Raw genomic sequence first — 14,845 nt, 5'->3', positions numbered from 1 at the left:
CTGCCTTTGTTTCTCAAGTCACGTGGTCGTTTGAGAACGGTTTGTTTGGGCGCCAAGATATGAAAAGTATAATTTGCTGCATTCAGTTAAAAACCTCAAACATTTATCGGACAGTTTATTCTCAACCAATTCGTACCATTTGATGGGGACATCATTTTTTCATTTAAATCGACGAGAAGCACTGAGGAATCAAATAGTCTGAGTTATTTAAAAGGATCTTGAACTTCAACAAACATGGCGGCCGTCGCTTCACCGTTTCGAACACCAGACTTAATCTCTCCAAATGCGAGACGACGTCGTGCAATTGCCTTAACAAGTACCAACACTCCTCCAACACACTTAAGAGAAAACGACGACGCTGCAGAAAGAAAGCAGAGGCGTCTATCTAAGGCGACATCTGCCACCCTTCAAAGCCCCGCTACACCAAGAAGTGCTTCTCGTCTTGACAGCGAAAGGTGCTAAACTATTTTAGCTTAATTGTTCGTTTTCGTCGATGAATATGTAGGAAGTTTTGACGTTATTTTTAAGCAAGCTTCTAATTCCACTTCCATAATGAAATGGTTACCTTTTTGTAAATACCATGATAAATTATACCTACCTACCTACCTCAAATTGTACCTGCATGGAGTTATGTTCATTGAAAATATTGCAAATGCTACTTGGGCTTGGGCATAGTCTATGTTTAACTTTATGCATAACAATACAGATGTCATGAAAACATTTCATCAAGGTTGGCAGCTTGGTCCTGTCCAATAGCTGAGAATAACTAGCTTGCTTTTCATTGTACACTGCCCTCAAATATCCTCTTTCTTCTGTGGTTTCTCAGGGGCCAGACCACGGGCAGCAATGGTTTGACTAATGTTCAGCTGAAAGACTTGTATTCAAACTGCATAAAGTTGTCAACCGAGAATGTAAGTATGCCTCAACTTCAGGAATATTTGAGATGTAATGGGATTTATTCGTACATGACAATCGTTTAGCATGAAACATAAATATATGATATGTATTAAGTTGAGGTGTCAATCATTCTTCCTGAGCAATCCTATCAAGAGTGTACTATAAGGCAAATTTTTGTAGCAGAGATTTCAGTCAGAAGCCCAGGGTTCTTACTTAGCAGCAGCCGCTTGCTGAAAAATCTGGCTTGCTTGATTTCTGAGTCACTTCTTGTAAGATAATACAGGTAAGTTGTGAACATGAAACTGTTACTGAAAATTAGAACAAGTCACTGCTACAAAAAATTTCATGAACAGGCAATTTTCTTGGAATCTACTTTTGCATTTCACTAAAACATAATTATGCTTTTACATTTCTTCAGTGGTTGAGCACTCTTCCAATCTCTACCAGGGGTGTGTTTACCTAACCAACCAACCACCATACTGGTTTGCGTATAATACCTCCAACAGCATTTCAGAGCCTCTTCATTTAAAAAATTTAACTTTGTGGGGGAACATGCCCCAAGACCCAGGGATCTAACTATGGAATTTTCAGCTGTCTACTTTATGCACCAAGCCATTTACTCCTTGACTTGTTGAGAACCCTGTAAGCCATCCTGATAACTCAAATTAAATTTAATTGTTAAGGACTTCATGTGTTCAACTTATTGGAAGATGCCACTGATTCTCTTTAGAAAATCAATGCCAAAAATGCCTTTGGTCTGCATTTAATTGATTACATGCAAGATTTGATCAAGACAGTCAGAGAGGGAGACATGACTAACTTTCAGGTAATAATAATGTGAGGAATTTTAAATTATGTACAATCTATCAGAATAAAGCCTGTGATACCATGCTTTTGTTCTAGCCATTTTACTAGGCCCAGACTTGTTCGAAGGCTGATTAGTGCTAACCTAGGGTTAAATTTTAATCCAAGTTTCTATATTTCTCTGTTCAAAAGCTGTTTTGGGATTATTTCCCAATTCCTTTTAAGAGCATTCAATCATCAAATTGTAGACAAATGGAATCAAACCGAATTTCTTTTAAAGCTTTCAGATCTGATATCAAATTTCACACTAACCCTGGCTACTATCTTTTAGATTTATCGCAGACACAGGTTCATGCTCAAGACAACATGCTATGGAAAATTGTTTAATTAATGGGATCATAAATGCTGGCAAACGAGCCTCAGGGAACAAAAATAATTATATTGATTTTGTTACTGAAAGGTTGCAAGTTGTACATTAGATGCAAGTGCCAAAATCTATGCTGGTCGTGTTGATTCTATCCATGCCCAAGCTTATAAAATGTTAGGAGGTTTAGGAAGAGCTGAAAATCAGGGTAAGTACTTAGTTTAAGGTAAGTTCATTTAAAATTAGATACAATGAATATATGATGTTCATATATTTTGAAGGATCGTGCATCATACGTATTCATATAAAATTGTTGTTTCATTTGTGTGCAATCAAAGTAAGCACTTTCCTCTTGCAGTGGCTGGAGGCAGTGGTTAAAAATTTAAATGCTTAGATATTTTTTTCCACTTGCTATATGGTAACAAGACAGTCACAGCTTGGAGGGCTGTATATTGCCTATTGTTACTTGAAAGATCTCTATATGAAAATAACACTCTTGAGGCAGAAAATCTGTAGATCTTACATTGTATTGTAATGTCTGTACAGAACAGTATGGAGAATAGACCTACTGAAATGTTTGCATTCCTGTCTGACAGTTGTGAAATTTTGAAGTCAATTATTTCAAGCGAAAAGATAAGATATTTGAGTGGTACTGGTGATGCTATTGTGTTGTAGATGGTGATGAGAATGATGGCGAAGGTGCTGGCGAGGAACACCAAGGGTCTCAGAAGCCAAAAAAGGTATTGTTTCATTTTTATTGCATTATGGTATGTTCTTTCATCTAAAGGACTTTTACCAAGTTCATAGGTAGAAGCTTTCATTAATTCAAAAATAAACTTCTTAAGTGTTTATTATTGTAAATTTCAAGAGTTTTGTGTTATGAATTTTGAGTGCAAGTTTCAAGAGTTCAATTAATGCATTATCATAATGAAAAACCTTTCTTATCACAATTATCTGTGTATTATAGTTGTGAAGTACCTCCTAATGCAAGTAAGTTCTGCCCATAAATGGCTTAATTTACATGACTTAACCTTTCAACCTCAAGGAGGATGTAGCATCTCTAATTTCTCCTGTCGGGATCACCCTGAATAAAGAATTAATGTCATGAGAACAAAGGAAATGATCCCCAACTAAAGATGGTCATGATTGTCAAACAAATTCTCCTTTTTGGTTCCATAGGAAATACAGCCCTTACAAACTCTTTACCCCAATTACCAAGTCCACCCCCCTTTCCACCCCTTACTAAGTAGCTTATACATATATCGTATTATATGTTTGTTGTGTAGTATCACTGAACATTTAATTACAAGTTGTGCCATAATTTGACAAGCCTGAAGGGCGAGTCAAAATACCGACAACAAGTAAAAATACTCAGCAATACTATAAAACAAAACTTAAAATAAGAAATTTTTTATCCAACATGCCAAATTTTTATTTCAGTGTGGGCGATTTTCACAAATATTTCTGGAGTACAATTATCATGTGATATTTGTAATTGTCTCACACATTATTTGTACTCTACAAAGCACGGTTGGATAATAAATCTTAAAGGGGAACTGAAGCCTAAAATTGGTATATTGTTTGCAGTCATTTCTAGTTAGCTATAGAGGAGTAAGATAAAGTGCCAATATTCATTTTCATTCACTTCTTGTTTTTAACGGGAAAATTTTTGATTTGAAGTTGCCTTTTTCCTGCTTTTGAGGCTGTAGGACCATCGGCTCAAAATAGGTCAGCAGCGGTTGTTTATGACGTCAGTGGTGGAGAACCAACTTAAGAAAAACAACTGTTACTATTTCATTTTTGTAGTTAATCCCCATTACAAGTCACGCAACTTCAATAACTCCATAAGCAAATCAAATTTCTGTAGGAAGAGTTCAGGTTTATTATCTTTCTTCCCCACCAGTGACGTAAGAGCAAGCTAAAACGACTGTTGACATCACTTTTCTGAGCCACCGTACTACGAAGCCAAAATACCACTTTAAACTATTTTTCCGAGGCGAAGTTGGGCCCAAAGACTGAAAAAACCCTCGAACATTGCTATTTGAACTATAAGCTGCAATTTTAAAATGGTTCATATTTAGGCTTCACTTCCTCTTTTAATTAATAATCTGAATACTTCTGTGTTTTGTTAAAGGTTTCCCATCATCGACCTGGAAATACCATTGAGTCAAACCTAAAAAACATAAATGTGAATCAGTTTGACTCAGGTTTTGAGGTAAGCACTGTACGGTTAATTTTCTCAAACATAGTAAAGGCAATGAATTCATTAATGACTGCTGTTCACGAAGGTTTTTTTTAGTTGAAGTTTACTCTCCTTAGTCAGTTTGGAAATGTTGAAATTCTTCACGACATGTAATGCAAAAACCAGAGATTACATGTACCTCATTGCTTTGAGTCAGTTGTATAACCCTTTAATTCCCAACATCTGGTTTTTAATTGTCCTCTCTAGCTACTACCCATTTTCTTGTAGATTCTTTTATAGGATTCTTAATTTTTTTTTTCTTGAATATTGTAATTTATATAAGTTGCAAATAAGTAATTTTAATTTAACAGAGAAGAACCACACCATGCTGGGGTTTCATTAAGGGCTGGGTTTTGGGCAAATTGACTGGCTCTGAGGACACAATTGCCCTGGTTTGATCATTTAGAGGAAAGTTTATCCTAGAAGGAAGTTCAGTTCTAAAAGTTTTGCCCTCCTGCTGAAAACATTAATGAAACCCCTGCCCATGGATCTGTTAAATGAACCACTATTTTTAGTAGTAGTATTATTAATCACAAGAATTAATGTGTTAGATTGAAAAAGCAACTTCTACCTAATAAGTTTGAGTATTCTGATCACCTGTCAGCTGGATATTGAATGGATATTATATGGGGAGAAGTTACATGCTTATCATGAAAATGAAGGCAAGGGAGTTCAAAGGGATAGTTTGATGTGCAAACATCTCATGGGGATCTTGTTGGGTTAACATTCATCCTGATTGATGGGTGTCAACAGGGCATAAAATTGCGTCTAATACAGGCACCAATGCGACTAAATTTTTCACTTTGGCGACCAAATCCTGAAAATTAGTTGCCAAATTGGCGACTAGAATTTCTAATCGCACCTTACCTAGAGATCTAGTGATTGTTGAAGATTTGTAAAGATAAATCTGCAGCAAAGTTCCTCGTTAAGCTTGTTTCCAAAACGCAGCACATGCATGATGTCGAACATAAATTTACCGTCACTCGATGCTATCTTGGATTTAGGTAACCTAGTGTCCTCTTTGTAGCTCGTGCAAATTTAGCAGGCTCATTTTTTATGTTTGTATGACTGTATCACTACGATATGATAATCTATCTAGTACAGTGAAAGGGTAAAAAACTTTTGTGTGTGTGTGTGTGTGTGCCATAATGGCCACCAACTTTTTGGAAGTGGCTACCACTTTAAAATATTTAGGAGCCAAGTAGCTAACGGAAGAAAAAGTTAATTTTACGCCCTGGTCAATCACCTAAAAACCATGTTTGATTACTCTGTCTGTCTGCAGGCTGCAAAACTAACTTTTTAACATCACTGATCAAATCTCTCTTATAAAGAAGCAAAATAAAAAAAAATAAAAAACATTAATTTTTATTTTTGTCCATGTGGTTAGGTTGATCCATTATTCCACAAGACATCAGCTGCATTTGATGAAGGTGGAACAGGAGGCTTGCTTCTCAACCATCTTCATGTGCGCGATGACACATGCGATCTTCTGCTTGACTCCACAACAGTAACTGGTACAACAGCCAGGGAGATGTCCTCTGAAGGAGAAACAACAAGTGACAGTAGCATGGTTGACCTATCAGAACTTCGAGGCAAGACTCTTTGTCATTCTCATCAATGTGTCATCCTATAGATTTAGAGATCATAGAATAATTGATCATGGATTTTTGTAAAATTGACCTGAACGTTATATATATCTACACCTTCTTGCATTTGCAGATCACCATGATGGCTCAGTAGGGATTAGATAGGACAATAGCATGCACTATGATATGATTATGAATATCTTCCAAGGAATTAATTTAAAATCCCTTATACATGTCTTCATTCAAGTTAGATAGGGAAGAGTATGAAATTCACTTGCCCTATTCACTCTCATAAGTTTGAATAGTATATGATTTAAGCATGAATCTGCCAAAGTTCTATCAAAATTACTGTAATCTGATTAGCTGCACTACCAGCTATCTATTTAGTGATAGCTATAAATGTATGTTATCTTAATCTGGAACAAAAGAGAAGGTCAAGTTAAGTAAACTGGTTTGAACATTTTTAAATCCAGGGAAATTTAAACCACACCCTATAAACTGAAGGCAGTGTTTTATTTACAGATGTTTACAGACGTGTCAACTTTGAAGGTCTGCAAATTTGTCCTCACTTTGCTGATTTTGAATTCACTAACTGGACAAGAAATAGAGAGGTATGAAATGATAGCCTTTGTCATGGTTGATTGCAAACCTCAAAAAAAAAATGTCCTTGTTTGAGATGAATTTAAAAAAAAAATTGTATTGAGATCTGTAACAACTTTTTCACAGTTAAAAAAAGTAGATGTACTGAAATATTTAGTTAATGCTATTCCCTTAATGCAGCTTCAAAGAATGATAGAATTAGTGCTGTGCACACACTGTAGCAGTGCAAAGCAAACTGCTTTTCATCAGCATCTTATGTTGTAAATCCTTTTTGTTGTAAATGTTTTTGTTAACACTTTGGCAAATATTGGCAATGATGCACAATAATTTTAGAGTGTGCATAAATTCTTATGTTAGATTGATTAATGATGTGTATGCAGTTTTATATTTAGCTCATTTGATTTTCACATTTTCAATTATCCTGACTCTCTTATGCAGTAATCCCCTCTGTTGAGCTGAAAAATTATTTGTTGCTGTTTTATAGGAATGAAAAAATTTTAAAAATCAGACCAGCTTTGTCTGAATATGTAACCAGAATATTCATTCTACAAGATATTACCACAATTGAATGGATTTTATGATTGATAGCCTTGTAGCTCATCACTTTGTTTGAAAATCTAGCAGGTCAATACAGATTATGGTAAAATGGTGGCAGACATGGAGAAGAATGAACATGCCTTTGATGTTAATGGACCAGGTGAGAAACCAAAGTACTTAGAAATTTTAATCAAATACTCTGACAACTGTAGGTATAATTGATGTCCAGTACATGGTAGCTACACAGACTTTTCATCACAAGACATTTATAGTGTCAAAAAACCCAACAATGATAAGCTCCTTTATTTTATTTTCTCATTTACATGGTGACAAGTGTCTTGGCCTGTGGTAAGTGAAATGGTTATCTTGGGGGCAAACTATTGACGGATTGTCAACCAAGTGTCAACCAACATATCAGTTGAGAATGGGTCGATACTCAACGGATATGTTAATATTCAGTCCACACTCAGTTGATAGTCGGTTGATAGTTTACAGAGTGTCCACCAAGTGTTGACCGACATACAGTTGAGTATCCCACCCCTCTCGACTGATATATTGGTCAAGTCACCTACACTAAACATGATCTGTTTTCTGGACAATTACAATTTGAAAGTAAAGCAAAACCTGAGCAATCTCATATTACTTTTGAGACTCAGTTGACTTCAACTGAGTGTTCGTTTTTGTCTGCATTTTAGTGATTGAGCCAGAGCCAGAGTGTGATTTTCCAGAGCCAATAGGAAATGGTGACAATAGTGATGATGGTATGCCTGACATGGGTGAGGTTAGTACCTTTATGTATTCTAACAACAAACAACGATAAACTAGTTATTGCAGTGTTTATTGGTCAATGTCATCAGAACTTGCTACATTTTACAGAAAGCCATCCATGATTTTGAGTCTGTAGAAGTTATGGTGATTTATGACACATGGAAAAATATATTCTTTCTTGGCAGGACATTGAATATGGAAGGGATGGCTGTGAAAATGTTTTCCACAACCCCATCTGTAATGCCTCTCTTGCATTTGCTGATGGACAAGAAGCAAGGCTTGTTGTGTCACAGGATGGAAGGTTTGTCTGTACATAATGAAAAGAAGCGATTGGCTGAAGATGAAAGATTTGTAAATACTGAATACAGACTGTCTTTTTTGTACAGGACAACTATTGCTTCTGCTGCTACAACTGCAGGGACACTGTGTTTGGAGCTTTCATCACAACCCAGTGACTATTCTTACTTCAAGTCTGACCTCATGTCTACCTGGGCAGGACCGCTGCATTGGAAACTTCGTGACAAGCTTTCAAAAGGTTAAATGCGACTAAAATAATCTTTGTTGTTAGCAGCTTACTTGTTTACAAATGCATTTACTGAGAGAAAATTGAATCAGGGATGAGTCAGAGTAAAATTTAAGGGTGGATATCATTATCTGAGCAATTTAATGCACCTACCCCTCCCCTCATAACAAGTTAATTTATTGCACCTACCCCTCCCCCGATAACAAGTTAATATATTGATCCTACCCCTCCCCTGATAACAAGTTAAATTATTGCACCTACCCCTCCCCTGATAACAAGTTAATCTATTGCACCCACCCTCCTCCGATAACAGGTTAATTTATTGCACCTACCCCTCCCCGATAACAAGTTAATTTATTGCATCCACCCCTCCCCTGATAACAAGTTAATTTATTGCACCCACCCCTCCTCTGATAACAAGTTAATTTATTGCACCCACCCCTCCCCGATAACAAGTTAATTTATTGCACCCCCTCCCCCAATAACAAGTTAATTTATTGCACCCACCCTTCCCCTGATAACAGGTTAATTTATTGCACCTACTCCTCCCCTGATAACAAGTTAATTTATTGCATCTGCCCCTCCCCTGATAACAGGTTAATTTATTGCTTCTACCCCTCCCCTGATAACAGGTTCATTTTTTGCACCTACCCCTCCCCTGATAACAAGTTTATTCATTGCACCTACCCCTCCCCTGATAAGAAGTTAAGATTAAAGTTGGATTAGGGGAAGGATATGAGGGCAGTTGCTCTTGGTAAGTTACTTTAAGCCATCAAGGTGAGCCCTTATATTGTAAAGATACCATTTTCCCTTTTGCAGCTGGATATTAAATTTCCTATTCTTCCAGCTACAGTCATCTTTCTTTTATGGGATCACCCTTCAGAATGTGTTCCAGGTTATTTGTGTTCCTCTTGAAGCAGGAGGCAAACACATGACAACATCAGGGCTCGACACTAACTTTTCTACTTACTAGCCAAGTGGCTAGTGACAACTTAGGTGTTACGACAATTTCAGTTTGTTTACTAGCTAAACTGGCCAGTGGGCTACCGTTAGTGTCAAGCCCTGAGCATGTTAAAGGTCTTTATTATTTTATAAGAAAAAATCAATAAAAATAATGCTCAAATTGACTCTTGTCAAAGGTCTCTAACCATTGAAAAAAAAGAAAGAAAGAGAAAAAACAAATCAGAGCCAAGATTGGAACTCTTTATCTAGATATTTGAGAGTTTTGGACAGTTACGTTTTAAGACAACGCTTTTAAAACAATTTTTTAAAATCACTCAGAAAAAGGACTTGAGTTTTTAACTTTAGGCATTATTATACATATTTTTTATTTTTTAAGGTCTTTTTGTAATTATCTTTATCATTCAATTCCTGAAATAAAGTGATAATAACCACAATTATACCCATGACCAAACCAATTATTACTTTAAAACAATGTCCTGGTTTTAGGTTTGACAAACTCAACATCAACAACTGAACAACAAAGTAAGAAAAAGAAAGCAAAGAAACAGCCTTTCACAATAAATTTTGATGGTGAGGTAGATTTTGCAAGCAGTTTTTCAAAAGGAAAGGTAATGAGATTTAATGTTGCCACTACACATGTATATACTTCAGGGGTGTACCAGTTTTCCGTGAAACTGTTGGTAATAAGATGATAATTGAAAATAATTTGAATCTTTCTCTATTTGAAATGCACAAGCTTAGCCATTGCTGTGCCCTTTGATCTATCTGACCATCATTGTCTTCTTGCTTGTCGTCTGAATGATGCCCTTGTAAGTTGGAAATAACTTTTTGGTTAGGAGGAAGTCGTTTACAAAGACAAAGCTCTCAAGTCTCATGCATTAAGTGCAAGATTCATGCAAACTAATTATTCAGTCTTATGCTCTCAGTTTGAAACTATTCATTGTCACACATTTCTAAGGTTTTCGATTTAAACTGTTGATTTTGAGATAGCAAACTGCTACTTTAGTTAAGGACCTATAAAATTAATCATTCCTTCAAATATAATGATTTGAAACACTTTCCAATTGTAGAAATGTTTCCTCAGATGAAAGCTTCTTCCTTTTTTCACAATTTTCTGCTACGGCATGGCCCCCATACATCTTACGCACTGGTGGTGTTACCAGTCAATGACGGTTAAAAATCTCACTCTTAGCTAGCCAATCAACTTAAGAGCTTTGAGAGGAGCAGTAGTGGGTGAAACTAATTACTCTCCAGCTTTGGTCAAACAGCTGTGTGTGAAAACTTTAGCATGGATGACTCCTATTTGTTTTCTAGGCAGCAACAACATTGTCAAAAACAACCCTGGCTAAATACACAGCAGCCAAGAACACATTACCAGAAGACCTTCACTATAATGCAGACAAACTCTTTAGGCTTTTTATTAAGCCCAAAATTATGGTGAGTTGAACTGCTTCTGTTAAATAGATGATTTTGCACTATAATCTAGAACTGGATACCTCTCTAGACAATTTAAGAACTTACTGAAGTTATGAATAACTATTGTATTCTTTATGATAACTCACCAGGATATTTCCTAAAGGTTAAACTCTTGAATAGAAAGAGACAAGTCGCATTAGATAACATTCATTTTTGAAGAGTATGCATATTTTATCTCCCTTTTTTTATGCCATCCATGTAGGTTAAACGTCAAGTTCAAGCACAAACAGAACTTAGAGATGATGGTAAGAGATTTTCTTTGCTATCTTAGTAAAGCTACTGTGTAAGGCTCCTCTGCTTGCCATACAGCTGTAAGTGGATGTGGACATTGGTACACCATAGCTGTTGTCATCCAAGCTGGGGAAAAATTGGCAAATTTCCTTCTTTTTTTTTTTTTTTTTTTTTTTTTTTTTTTTTTCAACTTGAACAAAGGAAACAAATGAACAATGTTGTTTGATAGCACCAGAAAAAAAAAAAAACAGGGAATGCCTGCATTATTGTGCAACTCTACTGTCAGTCTTTGCAAAGCTTTTAAAATTTCACTGAGATGAAAAATATTTGTCTCTGTAGAAAAAAGTTCTTATCCCATTTCAACCCTCTTTACAGATGCCAAATGAACATACTTTGAAAGGTGATGAAAAAAATGAATGATAGGTGGCAAACTGATGGTTATAATTATGGATTAATCCTTTACCAATCTTGGTGAATCTTCATTACTTGGCCACTTTCAATCAGTCAATATTGGTATATGGATAAGCTAATCAATTTTCCCTTTTTAAGCCCTTAGTGTCCAACATCCAATTTCTCTGTACAGTTATACTGCCAAGTCATTGATTCATTAAAAGATCATACTTGATTAAAAGGAAATGATCCCCAACTTAGGAAGCTTTGTTGTTACAAGAATTCTCCTAGTTTGTACCACAGGAAATGTATAGAGAAGACTATGGAGAATATGTATACTGATGTTAAGGTGTAAAGGTTCAACTATGACACATATGTGATGTTTTTTTTTTCTCGTTAAGGTTCAGCTTGGTATAACTATGAGAATGCAAATGACTGTGCTAACTACTGTCCAGATCTCCAGGTAAGTGCTGTTGGTATAAGCCCTCTCATGTCGGTCACCAATTGTTGTTGCAAACTGTAGGCTGGTTATCAACCAATGTAAATTATGTGACCCTCTGTCAAGTCTGCACTTAACAGTTTCTTAGGCTAGTTGCCTCAACAACATTTGGTCAATAAAACATGCCTAATAGCAGAAAAGTAATTTTCTTTCCTAAGTTCAGATGTCCACAGGGTTTGAAATTTTGAAAATGTACAGAAAAGGGCATGGAAGTTTAAGGTGTAAGGAGGTTATTCCAAGTACTTGTGTGGTGTTTGGATGCACAGTAAATAACTGTGGCTCAGTGTGGGAAATGTTCTCTATTCAATTCTTCTGCTATACCCAACAGACCCTATTTAGCCTGTGAAGCTGGCAATTTTGCATGCACTTGATAGTAGGGTGTGCACTAAGAGATGAATGCCATAGCCATGAGTGGATTAAACTACAGGGTTTGCATGAGTCACTGACAGAAAAATCAATGAGATAGAATAAATATATGAAGTTCATATATTTTGAAATGCGGTATTAGATACATATGATGCACGATCCTCACAGTAGATAGCGTTATTTATGCAATAGCAAAAATCAGACCTGAAAAAAAATCAGGCTTGTATGGGACTCAAACCACTGACCTCTGCGATACTAGTGCAGCGCTCTACCAATTGAGCTAACAAGCCAACTGGGAGCAGGTCGTTAAGTTGGTTCGTAACAAACCCGTGAAAGTGATAAATGAGATAGAATAAATATATGAAGTTCATATATTTATTCTATCTCATTTATCACTTTCACGGGTTTGTTATGAACCAACTTAACGGCCTGCTCCCAGTTGGCTTGTTAGTTCAATTGGTAGAGCGCTGCACTAGTATCGCAGAGGTCAGTGGTTCGAGTCCCGTACAGGCCTGATTTTTTTTCAGGTCTGGTTTTCGCTATTGCACAAATAGCGCTATCTACTGCGAGGATCGTGCATCATATGTAGAAAAATCAATCTGAGTCCCAGGACAAAAGGAATATCTGTTTTTGTGAATGTGTGAAAATGTTAATTGCAAAATTTTTTATTTCTTGGGTACAGCAAACTGTGCTACATCTTGTTGTTGTAATAATGATTTTGTTCTTAATAGGATGGTGGAGGTGATGATGATGATGCCTTTGAAGCTGCAGATGGTGGATGTGACATGCCCTCTGGAGAAGCAGAATTCCCGTCTTCACAGGACATGACCTTTGGAGACTCAACCCAAAGTCATAGCTTCACAAATGAGAGTGTAGTGGATCAAACACTCTTTGCTGGTGACGGCCTTGTTGCCCAACCTAACAAGGTGTGAATGATTCTATGCAATATAGTAATTGTGAACACCTGCAGAGAAAATAGAACAACAAATGAGTTAATCCTGCAAACAATTTTTTGTCTGAAAGGGCCAGCAGTTAAGCTGAGCTATTTGAAGCTTATTCTCCCCCTGATTTAGTGTGAAAACAAAGGTCATAATTTAAGAAATATGTAGTGCTCTGCAAGTAATCCTCCCCATAAAAGTAACCAAGATTATTTTCCTACTGTTTACAGCGCTTTACTTTTTCTTTACTCCAGGTTCAGAAAATTGACATTGGCTATGCCAAAACTGCCAAAAAAATGGATGTAAAGAAATTAAAGGGTGCCATGTGGGGCCTTTTAGCTGAAAATAGTGAAAGTGACAAGGTTAGTTTGCTGGTTTCTCTCACTAACTGCTGACAAAGTAGTTAACATAAAGTAAAAGATTTAGTGTTTTCCCATATCATGTTCATTTTGCAATGTTACAATGATATTACATAAAGTCACAAATATGAAATTTTCTTTACTCTAATGTCACTTACGAAATTTCATTATTTATTGATTTAACCTCAAACTTCAGGAAAATATTGGTGTAGATCAGCAAGGAACAGGAAAAGGCAGTGGAGGTGTGACAAATCCTTGCTCATTTAAGGAAATCTATACTAAATTACCTGAAAAGCTTTCCAAGAACATGGCTAAGAATCTCTCAGTATCCATTGCCTTTGTCTGCATTCTACACCTAGCAAATGAAAAGGTAAGTACAAGAGGCAGAACAAACTACACACCTCCCCAAAAATAAATAATAAATTGAGGGCCTCACTGAAAACTGCTATAGCAAGCTGGGCTCCCTCTTTAAATATTTTTTAATAAATAAAATGAAAACATTCTGAACTTCAGTTACTTGAACACAGTATTTTCTAAAATCTTAAATTTTCTGAACATCTGACTAAGAATGTCAAAATTAGATTTATATATGCATATTACCAAGAAAACTCTTGAAGGGTTGGATAAGCCAGAGAGGTAGTTACTTCATTTTACTGTATTGAATTAATTTCTACATGACTGTATATGGTGCTGGAGGTAATGCTTTAATAGATCTCTTAGCAAACACTATGGAATGGATTGAGGTTTACTTCTCTTTTGATTTTGGAGCTCTGGCTTGTTACATTACTTACAGGTGTGATAAGTTGATTCAGATCAGAAACTTCATTTGATTACTTGATACATTTTGGTTCTTCTGTATCTTTCTAGTGCCTCAAGATGACCGGTGAGCCTGGAATGGGGGATTTTTCTATTTCTCAGGGCATTTGAGCCTTTTTCAATGAACCACAGTCAATCAGCTATTATAAACTCTCATAAAATCATGAGAAAAAAGAAAAGTGCATAGCAATTCACCATAGTTATGTTTTTGTCATAAATAAACTGGGAAATGAAGAAGATAAGTTGATGCCCAGTATCTAATTTTTTCAGAGAATTAATCTTGCAAAATGAGATTTATGTTTTTAACGCTTACACAATTGAGTTAAAGGATTTCAAATGGGGTTTGCATCATATTACCTAAATAGATCAAAAGCCATAACAACAATCACAGTGACAGATCTTTAACATGCAACCCATTTTTAAGACAATACTGTATTTTAACTTTTCTCTTGCCTTCTTTTCTAATTTTTCTATACCCTTACCTAA

General features: G+C 36.1%; 1 protein-coding gene across 2 annotated transcripts; it reads left to right on the top strand.

Moving 5' to 3' along the window:
- Positions 1 to 36: 36 nt before the first annotated feature.
- LOC111331815 (condensin complex subunit 2) lies at positions 37 to 14,601 on the top strand. 2 transcript variants are annotated; one of them, XM_022937004.2, is made up of 20 exons: positions 37 to 455; positions 827 to 911; positions 1,628 to 1,723; positions 2,162 to 2,273; positions 2,741 to 2,805; positions 4,200 to 4,280; positions 5,695 to 5,899; positions 6,416 to 6,504; positions 7,115 to 7,190; positions 7,726 to 7,811; positions 7,984 to 8,099; positions 8,185 to 8,333; positions 9,771 to 9,892; positions 10,599 to 10,721; positions 10,963 to 11,005; positions 11,783 to 11,844; positions 12,978 to 13,172; positions 13,439 to 13,546; positions 13,740 to 13,913; positions 14,411 to 14,601. In XM_022937004.2, exons 1-20 carry the CDS (start codon positions 235 to 237, stop codon positions 14,468 to 14,470), a joined length of 2,268 nt encoding a protein of 755 aa, XP_022792739.2. In that variant the 5' UTR covers positions 37 to 234; the 3' UTR covers positions 14,471 to 14,601. The 2 variants fall into 2 exon arrangements, with proteins under 2 accessions (XP_022792739.2, XP_022792740.2); XM_022937005.2 differs by having other exon boundaries at positions 49 to 455; positions 7,118 to 7,190.
- The last annotated feature ends 244 nt before the right edge of the window (positions 14,602 to 14,845 follow it).

The sequence above is a fragment of the Stylophora pistillata genome, chromosome 1, assembly GCF_964205215.1.
Source record: "Stylophora pistillata chromosome 1, jaStyPist1.2, whole genome shotgun sequence".
In the NCBI taxonomy this organism is placed as follows: domain Eukaryota; kingdom Metazoa; phylum Cnidaria; class Anthozoa; order Scleractinia; family Pocilloporidae; genus Stylophora; species Stylophora pistillata.
This window is presented reverse-complemented; position numbering and strand designations above follow the sequence as displayed.

Excerpts from the sequence above, each read along its gene's own strand:
- LOC111331815 (XM_022937004.2), top strand. The coding sequence starts at position 235 with ATGGCGGCCGTCGCTTCACCGTTTCGAACACCAGACTTAATCTCTCCA. Across the intron at positions 2,806-4,199 it reads GGTCTCAGAAGCCAAAAAAG|GTTTCCCATCATCGACCTGG; the intron begins GTATTGTTTCAT and ends GTTTTGTTAAAG. Across the intron at positions 11,006-11,782 it reads AACAGAACTTAGAGATGATG|GTTCAGCTTGGTATAACTAT; the intron begins GTAAGAGATTTT and ends TTTCTCGTTAAG.